Here is an 18,131-nt window from a genome sequence, read left to right as displayed (position 1 = left end):
AGGTTTTGTATCTCCAGGGTTGTCTCTCTTTCTGATTTCTTTATTGTTTCTATTTCTATTTTTAGGTTTTGGATAGTTTTGTTCATTTCCTTCACCTGTTTTATTGTGTTTTCCTGTAGCTCTTTAAGGGATTTTTGTGTTTCCTCTTGAAGGCTTCTAGCTGTTTACCTGTGTTCTCCTGTATTTCTTTGAGGGAGTTATTTATGTCTTTCTTAAAATCCTGTATCATCATCATGAGAAGTGATTTTAGAACTGAATCTTGCTTTTCTGGTGTGATGGTATGTCCAGGACTTGCTATGGTGGGAGAATTGGGTTCTGATCATGCCAAGTAACTTTGGTTTGTGTTGTTTATTTTCTTACGCTTGCTCCCCTCCCCCCACCATCTGATTATCTCTAGTGGTATCTGCCCTTGTTAAATCTGACTGGAGCCTGTCCTTCCTGTGATTCTGGTTGTGTCAGAACTCCTCAGAGTTAAGCTGTCTCTGTGATCCTGTGATACTGGGATCCTGGGATCCTGGGCTTGCTAGAGCACCTGGGAGTGGAGCTTCCTCTAGGTGTTGTGGGAGTGGCTGGGGAGTTTGTGCCCAAGGTCTGCTCAAGGCACAGGCCCAGACATACTGGAAGGAACCAGTGCCACTGGGCTGGTGGAGTTCCTGTGTGCCTGGGTCTTCTTGGTCCCAGTTATTCCCAGTGTTGGGACAAATGTTGTGTTCTCCTTACCTCTGATCCTGGGCATGTTAGAGCGCCTGGGAGTGAAGCTTCCTCTGGGTGTTGTGGGACTGGCTATAGAATTTGTGCCCACAGTTTGCTCAGGGCACAGGCCCAGACTAACTTGGTTCTCTTAAAAACACATGCACACACACCTGCTTCGCTGTTGCCCCTGAAAGTCAGAAGATGGGGTAGAATCCTTTGGACCTAGAGTTACAGGAGCTGCAGGCTGTCTGGCGTGGGTGCAGGAGATGGAACTCAACTGTTCTGAGAGAATGGCAAGTATTCTTAACTGCTGGGCTATCCCTCTCCCCAACTTCACCCCTTTTAAAGTAGCCCAATGGATTCGATTAGTACTGTTCATATATGCATGCATTATATATTATACATACATATATATTAGTAGTCTTCATATATGCATTAGGGCCCCTGCTGGAGCAACCCACCAGGGACCATGTTCCCAAAGAAAACAGTCTCCCTTAGCATTCATCAACCACCTATAACCTTTTACCTAGGGATGGAGGCTGTTGTGTACCTGCCTCATCTATTCTGGAACATCGACTTATTCTCATGCAGGGAACCACAGTTGCTGCGGGATTCTGAGTAAGTTGGTCCTGGCATGTTCAGATACTGTTTTGCCACAGTCCTCCCTTCCTATCCTGTGGTTCACAGATCTTCCAGTCATGCTTCCTTGATGTTCTCTGACACTTTCTTCCTTCCATTCTCCCTTCCTTCCCTGCTTTCTTGCTTTTTGCTAGGATCTTGCTTATGAACCCCAGACTGGCCTTTAACTCTGGATTCTCCTCCTTCTGCCTCCCATGTGCTGGAACATCTCCTCCCATTGAGTCCTTCCTCTCTCTTTTCTACCACACACTCATCCTACTGCTTTCACTACTAAAGAGAGACATACCCGTGGCCTAAGAGGCAGCAAGAATTTTCTTAGTCTTTAATGGCAAGGCTCATACTTGAAGGTTTTGCTAACTTCTGAATTAGTGTAACAATATGGGAAAAGTTAATTTCTTAGCATCTGATACAAGAACTACTCACAGAAGTAGGCACTTGTGAGAAGGCACTTTAAAAAAAAAGGTTTAGTTTTAATTTTATGTGTATGAATGTTTGCTTGAATGTGGTATGTGTCAAGTGTGTGCCTGTGTGCCTCTTGCTTGTAGAGGCCTGAAGAGGCCGCTGGATCCCCTGGAACTTGAGTTACAGATTGGGGTACACCACCATGTGTGTGATGGGAACAGAACACAGGTCCTCTGCAGGAATGGCCTGTGCTCTAACCACTGAGCAAACTTTCCAGCCCAAGAAGAAGCTTAAAAATACTTTCCTCCCCTTCCCTTCCTTTCTGATTGTTTCACTGTATAGCTCAGACTGTCTTTAAATCACCCCTTCCTCTTCTTTTTCTGCCTCTACCTCTTTTCCTCCGCCTTCCCAATACTGGGATTCTAGCCATGTTATCATATCTGGCTAAAACCATGCTTTTTTTTAAAAAAGCTTACTTTGAGAGACAAGAGGATGGCTAAGAGTCTGGGGCCGGCTTGAGCTATGCAGAGACTTTAAGGTTAATCTTGGCTACAATGTGGGGCTTTCCTAATAAAATTAAGATAAAACAGGATTACATTGGGAAGAAGTTGAGAAGAGGAAGGGAGAGAGATTTGGCCTATTCCCACACACTGAGAATAAAAACAAGAGCAGTTAGGATTGAGCTTGTGGGGTGGGGGAGGGGACAGGGTAAGGAAAAGACATGCCTCAGCAGCAAGGTGTAGAAAGGTACACCAGAGAGGACAGGGACTTCTCCTGAGGACCTCTGCTGTGCTCATGAGGACCTCTGCTATGCTCCTGAGGACCCCAGAGAGGACAGGGACTTCTCCTGAGGACCTCTGCTGTGCTCATGAGGAACTCTGCTGTGCTCCTGAGGACCTCTGCTGTGCTCATGAGGACCCCAGAGAGGACAGGGACTTCTCCTGAGGACCTCTGCTGTGCTCATGAGGACCTCTGCTGTGCACCAGAAAAAAGACACAAGCTCCACCTTCCCTCTGAAAAATCAGCAAGAGTGTATTTTTTTCCTTCTTTCTTTTCAAGATCCTTTGAGTATTAAGTTCTGCATCTGAGGTACAGAATAACAGGCTGTTCATAAGGAAGGGCTGGAAGATGGGTTACAAGTAACATTTCAACACACAACATTTCGAAATATGAACTTCAGAAGACGTGTGGAAGGCTCAGTGGTTAAGCGCCTGCCCCATGCTCCAAGAACAGGAGTCAGAATCCCTAAAACCCACACACATGCTGGGAGTCTGTGGCAGCCTACCTGTAATTCTAGCCTTGGAGACAGGGGAAATCCCTGAGCAAGCTGAAACCAGCTTAAACCAGGTAAACCTTCAGGATCTGGGGTTGCTTGAGAGACCCTGCCTTACTGAAGGAGCTAGAAGAGCATCCTGGATGATTTACAACATCAACCTGGGCCTCCACATGCATGCACACCTACATACCGTGTCTACATACAAGTAGAAATCAATGCCCAGGCTGGAAAGGTTGCTCAGCGGTTAAGAGCATTGACTGCTCTTCCAGAGGTCCTGAATTCAAATCCCAGCAACCACATGGTGGCTCACAACCATCTGTAATGAGATCTGATGCCCTCTTCTGGTGTGGCTGAAGACAGCTACAGTGTACTTAGATATAATAAATAAATCTTAAAAAAAAAAAACAAACAAACCAATGCCCACCAAATACATATGGAAACAGATATATATGTATATATATATATATGAAATTTATATGTGTATATATATATACACACACGCACACACACACACATATAAATTTCAAAAAGTAGAGCCATAAGACTAAAGTTAAGTTTCTGGAGGTCCCAGGAACATGCCTGCAGCTTACCATCGAATGGCAATCTTTCCAGCAGATCCACATATTCTTTATCATTCACTTCAACTCCAATTTGTTCAACTATGTTTCTCAGGTCATCGACACTAATCTTTTCTCCTTTGAAAGAGAGATTGTTTACAGGTGAACATCTTAAGAACTTGTAACTCATTTAAAAGTATTTGCCATTGCGTGTGTATGTTGGGGGTCGGCACTCATGCTATGACACGTGGTGGTCCAAGGACAACTCTATGTATCGGATCTCTCCATCAGCAGTGGATGCCGGGGACTGAACTGCAGTCACCAGGATTGCTGTTGGCATGTAGCTTTCCCCACTGGGTTAGCCTGATAATTCAATAAAAAATGGGGGTGGGGGATTTGTAAGAGCATGTTATTAACCAATATGATCTCTGATATATCTTTTGAAATAATAGTTATGTGGATGCAATCTCAGCTTGGAATTAAATCTTTTCTAAAGACAAAACGGGATAAACAAATACAAAGTCACAGAGGTCAAAAGAAGTCAAAGAGAATCTACCCTTGTTATAACAGCACAACAAAGAGGCTCTCAGTGTTGGGGACTGGCATGCAGAATTCAATCCAGTATACAAATGGCACAGAATTTCCAGTAGAGATAATTCTAATAGTAGTTATATAATAATTAATTAATAATAATTATACTGACTTATAAAACTGATTATGCAGGAAAACATCTTGAGCTATCTAAAATGCTTCCTATTTACTAATGTGCTTACTTAAAACTTAGCTATCTACATGTAGCCAAGAAATATTTATAAATGAAAAAATATGTATCCCTAAAAAACACAAAACTTATCATTAAGCATAAGTCTTGTTTTGGGCATGGTGGCTCATCTCTTTAGCATCAGCATGCAGAAGGCAGAGATGGTAGGATCTCTCTGTAAGTTTTAGGCTAGCCTGATCTGCATAGTGAAACCCAGGACGGCTAGGGCTACATAAAGATGCTTCCTCATTAAACAAACAACAATAAAAAAAAAAAAAGAGTAAATCTTGTGGATTATTTTGAATACGTAAGTTATCAAATAAATTTGATCTGACAAATAATTGAATTAAATGACTATGTTGATATCAACAATATCAATGTGTAAGATATTTATGTATAGCATTTGGATATCTGTGTCGGAGAAACTCACCTGTGAACTCATCCATTTTTGGCACGATGCTTTTTAGATTGACCTTTCCAGTTTCTGCACACACAAAAAATATCACAGAGACAATGAGATCCTTTTTGCTCACCCCTGCTAAAATTCTGGAATCATCCAAATTTTAGTTCTAGATGCCTACCTTTTCAGATCATTAAAGCCAAATGGATGAAACATGTCCCCTCCCCCCTTTTTTTTCTTCTACGTGGTTTTATACATTGTGTCGACTCCTACTGGCTCATATGCTTGAAGAGTTGGTCCCCAGCTGGTGGAGCCGTTTGGGAAGGGAGAGGCAGTGTGGCCTTGTTGGAGGAGGCGTGTCATTGTGGGAAGCCTTGAGGTTTCGGAAGACCATTGCTATTCCCACTGTGCTTTCTAAAGCATTACAAGAGTTACTGAACGATTTGAAAGGAGTTACTCTTAAAATGATCTGGCCTTGTGTTGGTGATATTCCCCAGTGGGAAGAAGGACTCAACTAGCAAGTGCAAGGTCCTAGGTTTGATCCCCATGTCCACAAGAACAAACAAAGGTAAGAACTGCTTTAGCCTGTTGTCCTTGGTTAGAGTGATGGCTAGTGGTGGAGAGTCAACTATTTTCCCAACTACCATTATTGATCTAGCTATATCTTCCATATCTTCTTCAACCCATACCGGCAAATTATTTTTCTATTGGAAATAATACCCTTTTTATTATTGTATTTAAAATCCAAATCCATATCACACATAATACCTCATAACAGTAGTATAATTATCCTCAGACCCACAGTTATATATCACTTTAAATTCCTGTATTTCTCTCTATCCATTGCTCTTCTCATTTAGAACAGCAAATCATTCGCACCAGGCACAATCATTCCTCTGTTTGAAACATTCGTAGGAGGCAAGTTCCCTGGCAATCACATAATGTTCAGTGTGTCACTTGATCTTCTTCATTCGCACCTGAGAAAGCTCTGTCGGGATTTGACCCCTTCATCATCCACAGTGGAGGACACCTGCTAGACTTGAACTAATAAAGATAAATTTTGCTTTCATCTGGATGCTGCTGTAAACTTTTCAAAATATCCTTTTGGTATAAAATAAATGCCATCTATGGAAGCTGCTAAACCCCTGTTTTAGCTAATAAAGCTTACCATCAACTGGTAGACTTTCTGCAAAGTCTTCAAATTCGTTCTGTGAGAGTTCAATCCCCATGTTTTCCAGAAATGGGCTCAAGTTATTTATGTCAACTTTTCCTCCTTAGGAAAGACAAAGTATTAAAAAGATATCAAAGTGTGGAAAAATCTTGTCAATTCAGAAGTGCTATGGTGGTAACTTTACCTACAAGGACTCATGGTTCAGGACGGCCTAGTCACAGGCACATGGAGACCAGATGTTGTATCTCAGTCTCTGATGGTGTCTTTTGCTCATACTGAATATAATGAAATTCTAAATGGGTCTAGATAAATTCTCAGGGAATCACAGCATAATAATCTAATACTTTACATTGGGATATATAATAATCTAAAAATCATTCTGTGAAAATAATTTATGATATTTATATTTAATAGAGATGAATTTATGTATATGAACAATATTGGCCATATATATGTATATATATTTATCTGTGTTTTCATGATGCTTTGCACTCACTTTTAAGATTCTTTAAACCATCCAATATCCTTTTTTTATACACTTTTCCTGAAGCTGTAAGAAAAACCACAACACAGGTCAGAAAATGATAATGAGGAAGGTTTTGCTTAAACAAACAAGCAACAAACTATAATTCTCACAGTCCCGACTTCAGAAAAGCCAGTTTTTGATGCTTTCCTTCCAGATTTGTCATCTCTCAATAATGGAGTTTGTTTGGAGAAAGAATACATTGTTTTAAATTTGAAAAAAAACCTGTAGTTTAAGTGTATGGGTGTTTTGGGGGCACATTTGTGTACTATTTGTATGCCTGGCCCCTGGGAAGGTCAGAAGGGGGCATTACATCCCCTGAGACTGGAATTATAGGCAGTTGTAAGTCACCATATAGGTGTTGGGAATTGAACCTGGGTCCTCTGCAAGAGAAGAAAGTTCTCTTAACTACTGAGCCATCTCTCCAGTTCCTGAAGAAAAGATTCACATGAGAAAATTTTATTCATTCATGTACAAAAAAACTAATGATCACTGGTTATAAACTCTAAAACATATATTCCATTTGATTTATTTTAAATATCTGACTAATATCACTTATTTTTCCCTTTGATATTTTTCTTAGTACTTTCTGGCATGTTAATGCAAAGAAGAACAATGCACAGGCCTTATCAGGAGAAATGAATGAAGTAGCTTTGTTATATTGAAAAGTAAATGATTCAGATATTCTTTTGGTAAAAATATTCTGGAAGTTCTAAGACATGATTTTAAAGTCCTGGTAACATGAAATTGGGAGTGGAAAGTAGAAGGGGACTCAAGGGGAAAGTGGAGGAGGAAGGAGTGGGACTAGAGTTAATCAAAACACATTCTACGCATGTATGAATATTCAATAAAATATTAAGAAATAAAAAAAAACCCTAGTAACAATGTGACACCAAAAAAGTCTCCTAATCAAGTACTCAAAAACCTTCTGAAGGATTTATATACATAACAATTCTTATCAGTACATATCAATAAAATATACATATGCTTACCATTACGTGGAAGATGTTTTATCAGATCCAAATAGTCTTTATCTGTGAATTCAACTTTCATGTTTTTCAGAATATTTTCTGTATCATTAACATCCACCGACTCTCCTAGGAAACATATAAATGGTGGCAAGAAAAGATTTTGGGAATATAAAAACTATGATACTCAACACTACAAAATTATAAAACTTGTAAACTTGAATTAAGTTTACATAAGATGACCATAAAACAAGAAACACTTGAGTGCTTTTTTATATAAAAGAGATTTTAAATATTTACTTCAGAAGTTTGAAGTGATAATATTTGGAGCTATAAATTATGATATGCATAAATTTCACATAAAAGGTACACATATTACATGTCTTGTATTAATTAATTAATTATTAATAAAATGTACCAAAAATTCACTCAGTAAATGCTTTGGAGAAAGTGTTTCAGAAATGAACTTGGGTTCTATTATCCTAATAGCAAAGCTAGAGAAACAAAAGACAGAAAACTCCAAGCCTCCATCCCTGACGAAAACAGACACAAAAATTCCACCCAAACACAAACACACAAAATTTAAACTTTCATTAAAAAGTTTTTTCACCATGGTAGAGTGTGATCATTTAGCATACAAAAACAATATATAAGTTATATCATAGTAGTAGAAAGAAGGACAAAAATCCATAAGATCATTCTAATGGGTGCAGAACAATTGTTCAGTACAATAGCTTTTTATGTTAGAACACAATATATTAGTTATGGAAGTGATGTGTTTCAGAAGGCCATTGATAGTAAATCTACAGCCAACCCATATTGTACCTTACACCATAGGGGATTGAGAGTTTCATTCCTGACACTTCTACTAACACAGCAGTGGGAGTCTTTAGCAAAAGGAACTGGACAAGAGAAAGGATTAAAAAATGGTGATGCATGCCTTTAATCCCAGCACTTGGGAGGCAAAGGCAGGCAGATTTCTGAGTTTGAGGCCAGTCTGGTCTACAGAGTGAGCTCCAGGACAGCCAGGGCTACACAGAGAAACCCTGTCTCAAAAAAACAAAATCTACTGGAAGAAGTTAAATTGTCTTTACAGATGACAGCATCCTTCATAAAGAGTATTACCACTAGTATGTTTAAAATATTTAACAGATAGACCCACTGAGGTTTATGATACTAAATTAGCATGTGAAAATTGGTAGTGTTTCTGTAAAGTACCAATGAACTATCTAATAAAGAAACCAAGAAAGAAGTTGTAATAGCTGTCAAAAATTCTGTGGGATAATGGGTTGGAGAGATGGCCCAGAGGCTGACAGTACAGATTGCTCTCCCAGAGGACCTGAGTTTGATTCCTAGGGGCTCTGTTAGGTGACTTACAACCACCTGTAATTCCTGCTCTAGGGGATCCAGACCTCTGGCCTCTGCATTCATCTATACAGATAAACGTCATTTAGAAAAATAATAAAAATAAAATTTAAAAAACCTAGGAATAAATTTAACTAAAGAAATTAACTGAAAAGATAATGGAAAGAAACAAGATACAAATAAATAGAAGGAAACCCTGCACTCATGGACTAGAAGAATTCATGTTATTGAAATGTGGACCATTCCTTAGCTTCCTATTGAATCCTTATCTGAATTCTTGTGTATGTACGCATGTGTACATGTGTGTGGGTGTACTCACCCATGTGAGTTTATGTGGAAGACATAGGTTGACATCAGGAAGTATCCTTCAATTCTGTTTCTACCTTAATTGTCCTAGACAGGCTCTCTCATTGAACCTGGAACTCACCGTTTCAGCTAGACTGGCTGGCTAATGAATACCCTGGATCTGCCTGCCTCTTATTCTCAGTACCAGGGTTACAATCCAAACTCAGCAAGTATTTTACCCACTGAGCCATATTCCCAGCCCCTTCCTATAAAGATTCTAGTGACATCCCCACCCCTACCACAAAATTAGGAAAAGCAATGTAGAATTCATATGACAGTTTGAATGTGCCTTGCAAAAGCTCATACATTAGAAATATAATCCCCTAATTCTTATGTTAGTGGTATTTATAGACAAAGCTTTTGGGAAGATTAGATGAGACCATGTGTGAAATTTTATAGAATCCCAAACCATGTTACTGTGCAAATAAGGTGAATTCATTGATGGTATCCTTAAGAGTCTTTTATGTATGTAGTTGGCATGTTACAATAATATTCTTGGACTTTTTATGTATCAAATATAAAGAAGATTATGATAATCAGAAAAGGATCATTCTGGATTCTTACAAATCCAGAGTTTATTTTGTCCACACCAGTGGCATTTATTGCCCTCAGAGACTCCAGCACCATCCCTCATTCTTTGGTTGTTTCTCGAATCATTTATACTGAGGTCTTACTAATGTCTATGTCAAGACTATTGTTAGCTATAAAATAGACAGGTATGGATCAGAGAAGAGAGCACTTATCCCGACAGTGATCCCAGTGTAATGATGTGGTTTGGGACTGGACAAGGACAGAGTGTTCTTGGAGTCCCCTACTGCTTTGGGGGTTTACTTCCCCTCAAGCATTTTATAGTTTATGAGGCACTAATTCCACTCCTGAGAGCTCCTATTCTTGTGACTTACTCAGGTTCCAATTCCTAATGCCATAGGCCTGGGGGGGTAGAGTTTTAGAAGATAAAAAGCTTCACTATAGTAATAGGGGCACACGGACAGCACCTCTGACTTAAGATCCAGGCCCCTCAGAACAAGTTCAAATCTTCAAGAAATAGAAATCTTCCACTTAAGATCATCGGAACAATAAAATGCAGCATTTTACACATCTTCATATGCTTTCTTAAAAATCTTTTTGACAGAGTTTTATTTTTTGTTGATATACTATTATTCACTTTCAACTTAGAGACATAATCTTCTATACTAATACCCATCTAGTCCCCCCCAAATAATTTTATAATTCAGATTTTTACTAGTAAACCAAATTAAAGAATTACTAGCTACGTTTTGCATGCAACATCAATAATGGCAAATATTTGTTTCTTTACAAAAAGTCCAGTGTGGACAGAAATCTTTCTGGGGTGCATGCTTGTAACCCCAGTATTTGGGTTGGGTGAGGCAGCTGGATAAGGAGCTCAAGAGGAGTCTTAGTTACACAGCAAGTTCAAGGGCGGTCACTACTCTTGGAGACCCCTCCCACACAAATGTTCATGATATGTAAATATTTATGTTCTATAAATAGTGACTGGTGGAATGGATTCCTAAGTATAATTGATGTCATTCACAGGAATTATTAAATTCAAGTCATAGAAATGTCATGTCATTTTGACTATTATGTAATACAATCACTGCCCTACAAAGCACAATAAAGCAGTTAAAATAGCGGAGAGCTTGCTTTTTCTTTTGGCTGATGAGGTGAGACTTTACATTAGTAAGAAAAATCAGCTTGTTTATCGTAAACTTAAGGCATTGTTTGACCTAATCTTCTATTTGAACTAATCTTTCCGGCCTTAAAAGATAATAGACCTGGATTCTAGCACCTTCCAGGTCTTTTGTATAACCCTTTCTGCTTTCTTTGTCTCATAACTATTTGAATTCTGCTCTTGAGAGTCTTGAATTCTTGTTCAGAGCCATTATCACATCAGAAAACACATTCATCAGTTGATTTAAAGGATAAACAGGATAAAAATATCCTGATTGATACTGAGGCAGTCGCTGCTCCGAGGAGAATCAGAAATAGTGAAGTAGGTAAGGTCAGCCCTGCGAGTGTCTGCTGTGGCTTTGGTTGGAGAGGGATCAAAAGGTAAGGGACTCAAAAATTCTCATACTACTAAGAAAAGTGTGTTGTCATTACTACAGAACACCACCAAATGAATCCAAATTATGAAAAACAAAACACACTCAGCATCCTTTTCATGGCTAGATAAACAGCACATGAGGACAGAATAAGCATCAGATTTAGAAACACAGAACTGTGTCTTACTATTACAAAGTTTACTTCCGTATAAGGGAACATATTTGCAAATAACCCGATGCTCATGAAATTTCCCAGACACTATAATGTTGTTGATAACCCACATCAAAAATTGCATCTGTAGATAGTACCTTAGTCATTGTTTAAAATTTGAAATATCTGAAATTTGGCATGTGTTTGTCGCAAAAGCAGAGGTGACACAAAGCAAGTAGATGAAAATGTTGAGTGAAATGCTAAAGTAGTAAAATTAAGAAGAAAATGGAGACATAGTAGGAGACAGCAGTAAAACTATAGAAAATTAATAAATCCCTACTTACCTAAAATACTAGTCAGGTTTTCCATTAAACTATTTAATTTCACTTTCCCATCAGCTGTAAGAAAGGAAAAAATTCAGAAAATGAGAAATTCAGAAAACCAAACTCAGAAAAAGGTAAGAACATCCAGCACTTAAATAATAAATCACCAGGAGCCATCAAAGAGAAGCTAGAAACTAGCAGGTAATCTTCCTGAGATGGTTCCTCCATGGACTATAAAGTTAATGATGGATTCACTTCTTTAGGCAAGGCCGAGGAGATTACATCTGAGGAAAGATTTCTGATATTAATATGCTTTTCCTGTTATTATTAAGTATATATAACATCCACTAGGTATTAGCCCACCCTTTTGAGCAGATCTCTGTAGAGCAATGAAGATGTACTGTCTTGTAGTGATGCTATATAAACACAAATAGATGACTTCTCAATTGTTAATGATTCTATAAGAATTTCTAAAATTATATTAGTAATAATTAAGATCTTTTCTAGTAAGACTGCTTTTAAGTCCTTTTTGATGTCAAGACCTCAATGAGAATTCTGTCAGTCTTCAAGTGTCATGAGTTAATTGCTTTTGGGATAGCAAGCAGGCATCTACAGTTTAGAGCACATTCGAAAAGGTTGTAGGACAATTAACCAAAGGTCATAAAAAGGGAACTAACAATTTGAGATAGGTGCAAGGACAGAAGATAACATATTGGCTGAGTTCACCTGTACAAAACTTCACTAATACCTTAGTCACAAAAATTATGGTTTTTAACTTTCAGTGAACCTGTTGAGCTAGTGACAAACAAAAATGTTTAGTCAGATAATTACTCCTAATGGATATGCATGTAAGTATTCTCTGTTGTAAATTTCCTGTTCAATTCATGATTTGAATTTATGTTTGAACTTCTTGCCCAGTGAACTTTTGCAAGAAGCAAAAAATAAATAAATAAAAAGAGGGATGCTTGGATAAACCAAGTGATCTATTTCCCTAGAAAAGGTACAAAAGACTAGAAACAATCACATGGCATAGCAATTGGGAGTAAAAGCCTCAGGATTAACATTGGAGTACATGGCATTGAGAATAAGGGCATTACTGTTACATGAGAGCAGGAAGAAAGAACAAGATTAGGAGAAGAGATCCGAGAAGAACTTTTTTAGAGAGAAGAGCCTTAAAGAGAGAAGAGCCTTTTAGAGAAGAACTTTCTTAGGAAACTTTTTAGAGAGAACTTAGGAATAAAGGCTAAAATCACTTTTCAAAATGTCCCCTTTTCTTCCTGCTACTTCAACTACCAGGCTGGGAGTTAGAGCCATGCAGTTCTTGTAGAGACAGAACAAAGGCTACTTTACTTAATCCCCAGCTATTAGGCTAGAGGTGTTAAGCATTTAAGCCAGTGGCTTTTAGCCCTCAGAATGAGCAAGAAAGTTTTTAGGATTTTTTTTAGACATTATCAACAAGCATTCAGTATAGAGAGCTAGAATGTCTAGAGACCATCAGTCTTTAAAGCTACACCTGTGTTAGACTCTGTGTCTCACTTCAACCCATTCCAGGATACCCGCCCCTCCCCCTGTAACGAATTACAGACTTGACGACGCCATTGACAAAATTGTCCTTCTAAAATGTATAATTTTGGACTTGAATGGATAGTTCCATTAGCAGCTGTCAGAACTGAGATTGTTTGTATCATCCTTTTCACATAGATAAGATCTTTTCTCACGTTTTTTGGATGCATCTTGTTTCTAAATCCACATTTCTCTTGGAAATGCTAATAATACATCCTGGTATACACTGAAGGCCACTGCTGGTAGTATTATGCTGCTTTTGTGATGAGAAAGTGATAGCAAGTGAACTAAGAAAAGAAATAACCAAGAGAGCCTGTCCGTGGTCCATGCTAAACTAAATAAAGCTTTCCAATCTGGCTTGAATGAAAACTGCCATAAGAGGAGCAGAGATGAGTCAAAGTAGATGATAGGTTTGTACAGGACTCCATAATGGCTGGCACTTAGGACTCTTCTTTATTGGTTACATCTAAGAAGAGGGCAGTGAAAGAAATCTTGAGTCTACGAAGTTTACATTAAACAAAATAATTTGACTGCAACACAATTCTTTCTCTTTGGTTGCTTCCAGTCTCTGTTAGCAGCTTTCCTTGGCAGGCATCCCACAGCTCTGGCATCTCCAATATGCTGGGTCTTCTGATGCAATAGAAGAAGGGGGCCATGTTCCAGCTCCAGCAAGCAGCAGAACTCAGCAACTTCAGCCATGTGGCTCTAGCTTTAGAGTCAAGAATGGAAGGGACTAGGTTTCACTAAAAGCCGGCTATAGGCTCTCTTCATGGTGCCAAGCCTTAACTTCTTGCAAGACCTTCAGTCCTAGGCTGCCAACTGCAACTGAGGCTGCACCATCACCAATGGCCTCTCCTAATACAAAGCCACTCAGCTGCCCTCCATGACCCCTTCATGTCTTTAAAACCAGTACCACCTGGATGATTCTTTCATATTACCAAGTCCAGCTGTAGCATGAGGTACACCATGGCTATGTCTGGAGCACAGCCTCTTTGTGCTCTCAGAAAACACTTCCCAGAAGATTTCACCTCAGTGATGCTGGTCTCTTCTTAATCACTGCTAATTTCTTAGCTCCGGCTAACCAGCATCAATTGTTCCAGTACTCCCTTCTGTTCTTGACTCTAAAGCCAGAGCTGCATGGCTGAAGCTGCCAAATTCTGCTGCTTGCTGGGGCTGGAGCATGGCCCCCTTATTCTATATCACCAGCTATCTGTTTTTCAACTCCTTCACTGTCTAGGCTTGGCTTTCCTGGAATTTGCTCTGTAGATTGACCTTGAACTCAGAGATCAGCAAGGCTCTGTCTCCTGGGTTCTGGAATTAAAAGTGAATATCACCATGTCTGGACTTAAGCATGACCTTGAACTCAGAGATCTGCTTGCCTTTGTCTTTTGGGATTAAAGGTCAGTATCACCATATCTGAGCCAAGGGGCCACTATTCCTCAAATCTGGATCAAAAGCCTGTCTCCGAGCCTCAAGATCTGGATCACAAGTATGTCCTCCATTTCTGGATTGTAGTTCATTTCAGATTAAAAGTCAAAATGAAAACAATAACCAGGTAATAACATCTAGCATGACATAACTATTCCTCATTCAATTTTAAACACAAACAATAAGCTTAGCTGGGTGGGATCTTGCCCTGAGATCACCATTCCCTTAATCTGTTTATTTCCTTGAACACAGGATTCAGCTCCATTTCACTTTCTGGTGCCCCCCCCCCCCTTTTTTTACTTGAACCATACATTTTGTATTTTTCCTTCCTAAGCTTTCTACATTTGATCAAAATGCTCTTCATGAGAGTGAACCGGAGGACAAGTCTATGCTGGGCTTTTCTGAGACTTCCCTCGTCAATGCAATTAATCAGATTCTCTTTTCCTTAACCTCAGGCAGAGTCTTCAGACAGCCACACTCCTCACCAAAACATCAGAAGAATGGTCTCTAGGCTACATAAGAAAATTCTTCTCCTCTGAAATCTCTTGAGCCAGCAGGCCCCCACAGTGCAAATCCCCCTCAGCACCACCATCTTCCGTGTAACTACTAGGATGGCCCATTACACCTCACTTAAAGCATTCCACGGCTTTCCAAAGTCCCAAGATCGATATTCCTCCAAACAATAACACAGTCAGGCCTATCTCAGCAATACTAATACCAATACCTTTTACCAATTTCTGTCTTAGTTAGGGTTTCCATTGCTGTGAAGAGATACGATGACCAAGGCAACTCTCATAAAGGACAACATTTAATTGGGTGCCGACTTACAGTTTCAGAGGGTCTGCCCATTATCATCATGGCAGGAAGCACGGCAGCATCCAGGCAGACGTGGTACTGGAGAGGAGCTGAGAGTTCTGTACCTTGATCAGAGGCAGCCAGGGAGAAGCCTATCTCTTACATAATGGGTGCAGCCCGAGCATAGGAAGGAACCCCCAAAGTCCACCCCCACAGTGGCACACTTCCTCCAACAAGGCTACACTTCGTAAGACTTCCACTTTATGCCAAGCATATTCAAAGCACCACAACGTCTGGTGTGAAGCTATGAGGGGGTCTTTGGAGGTCTTAAGTTTTTTTTTTTTTAAATGCATGTGTTAATTGTATAGTATAATAGGATCCATTTTGATATTTTAATATGTATATGTTTTGATTACATTCATTCCTCCTTTTCTCTCTTATTTGAAGGGGTTTAATTTTTTCTTAAAATTATCTTTGCCCACATGTATGTTTGTGCACCACAGTGCATGCCTGAGTCCGTGGAGGCCAGAAGCAGGCACTAGATTATCTAGAACCGGAGTTACAGATACCATGTGGGTATGGAGACTAGAACCTGGATCCTCTTCAGTCCCTTAAAGGGATTCTAACTGAGGAATAACAAGGTCATATTTACATCTTAACTAAACTATTCTGGCTATCTCATTCAGGATTAATTTAAGGCAACAATTTAGTCATTAGACCATTCCTGAGGCTGTGTTAAGTGGTCTTAGCTGGAACGATGAGGCTCTGAGCTAAGGGCAGAATAATAAAGATAATAAAGAATGATAATTTGTTTTTGTGGAAAGCATGACAGGGCAGGAACACCTACATATGTTGAATGTTGAGTGTGTGTGGGAAGTTATTGTGGCATAGAAATAGAAAAAAAAATCAAGAATTAAGGATGAATAAATTTACTTTTACATGCTGTTTGGATTGCTGGTGAAAAATCTGTACATTAATAGGGATTTTTTTTTTTAAATATAGGAGGTCTTTTAACTCATGTCCATTTGACCAATCCAATGATGCCAATTTTTTCTTTGTATATGAGTAAGTATTCACATGTGTATGTATGTGGCATGCGGGTATGCATTCACTCAGGTGCTTGCGTATGTGCAGATGCACGTGCATGTGTGGATATGTGGAGGTCAGAGGTCACCCTCAGGTACTGTTCCTTAGCAGGATGCCTGCCTTGTTCTTTTGTACACAGGGCCTCTCACTCAACCTGAGGCTGGCACATTAGGCTAGGGTGGTTGGCCAGAGATTCCTGGGCTTGTTTTATTTTATTTTATTTTATTTTATTTTATTTTATTTTATTTTATTTTTTTTATGTGGATTCTGGAGATTGAAATTAGATCCTCATTCTTGTGTGACAAGTAAGTAATGGGTGAACTATCTATTTACTCCCCATTATTTTCAAGTCTTAATATGAATTCTTATATTCAGATTACTGCTGACTGCGTGTTGAACTCTCACAGCTAGTAAGTTACAGTTTCCTAATACAATACTTTTATAAATTCTTTCAGAATTTCATAAATGCATATAATATATTTAGATCTTATTAACTCTCTACTTCTTCGGCTATTCAGAATTCAACCCCACTCCTTTCAAGTTCATGTCCTTGAAAAAACAAACAAACCATTGAGTCCAATTTGTTTTGCCAATATACGTATGGTTGGTCTACCAGGGGCTATAGCCTTAAAACTGACTATCACTTTCTTCACATTCATCAGTTGTCAATAGCTCCTCAGCCCATAAGCCCACCCCTCTGCATGCTGGGATGTTGACAGTCTTGATCATGGGCAGGCAGCCAGAGTGAGTTAATAAATGTAAAATTCACTTTTAATAAACTAGTGCCTTTGTATTTATGATGACTATTCTTTTTTTTAAAGAGTTATTTATTATTATAAATGAGTACACAGAAGAGGGTATCAGATTTCATTATGGGTGGTTGCGAGCCACCATGTGGTTGCTGGGATTTGAACTCACAACCTTCGGAAGAGCAGTCAGTGCTCTTACCTGCTGAGCCATCTCACTAGCCCCATGATGACTATTCTTGATGGCCAACTTGACTACATCTGTAGTTAACTAAAGTCTATAAAAAGCTATATAAAGAGCACGGAATAAGGAAGCTTGTTCTCTTTGCCTGCTTGTTCTATCCAGCAAATCTTCACTGGTATTAGAGACTACTTCTCCAGGATTCCATCATCTACTGAGGACCAGCAGAAGCCTCCAGCCTCATGGACTCAACAGCTGCTGGTTTCTTGGACCTTCCATTGGTAGACCACCCGGACAACCCGGACCACAGCCTGTGAGCCATTCTAATATACTCCCTTTATATATTATAAGTCCTGATCCTCTAGAGAACTTTGACAAATATATCATTCTTACAGACTGAATTGTGGAGTTTGATTTTAGGCTTGCTGCTCAGTAGCTTCAGCCTTCACTAAATTGACATTTTAATCATTATATAAACTGATAAACTAAAAGTGAAAAAAAGAGTTTTTATCCATGAAAATAAATGGAGATTTATAAAGTTTTGGCTAAAGGCAAACTGATAAAACATTGTGTTGAATTTGTGATGGATAATTCTGAGAGGATTGGAGGAAGAATTAAAATCCAGACTGCAAGTTTCAGATGAACTTAAAAAAAAAAATACACTGCCCTTCTTTTTTTTTTTTTTTTTTTTTT

General features: G+C 39.0%; 1 protein-coding gene across 2 annotated transcripts in view; it reads right to left on the bottom strand.

Annotated features, from left to right (window-relative positions):
• The window catches only part of Efcab3 (EF-hand calcium binding domain 3), a 316,604-nt gene that overhangs the window by 116,231 nt on the left and 182,242 nt on the right, over positions 1–18,131 (bottom strand). For both annotated transcript variants that reach the window (XM_031352655.1, XM_031352656.1), the window contains exons 90-95: positions 11,661–11,714; positions 7,414–7,518; positions 6,395–6,448; positions 5,896–6,000; positions 4,758–4,811; positions 3,601–3,705 (exon numbers count right to left, since the gene is read on the bottom strand). In XM_031352655.1, coding sequence (XP_031208515.1) covers positions 3,601–3,705; positions 4,758–4,811; positions 5,896–6,000; positions 6,395–6,448; positions 7,414–7,518; positions 11,661–11,714 — 477 coding nt within the window. The remainder of the gene's footprint in view (positions 1–3,600; positions 3,706–4,757; positions 4,812–5,895; positions 6,001–6,394; positions 6,449–7,413; positions 7,519–11,660; positions 11,715–18,131) is intronic.

This window comes from Mastomys coucha, unplaced genomic scaffold, assembly GCF_008632895.1.
Source record: "Mastomys coucha isolate ucsf_1 unplaced genomic scaffold, UCSF_Mcou_1 pScaffold5, whole genome shotgun sequence".
NCBI classification, from domain to species: domain Eukaryota; kingdom Metazoa; phylum Chordata; class Mammalia; order Rodentia; family Muridae; genus Mastomys; species Mastomys coucha.
The sequence above is the reverse complement of the archived record's forward strand: the minus strand, read 5'-3'. Positions and strand labels throughout refer to the sequence as shown.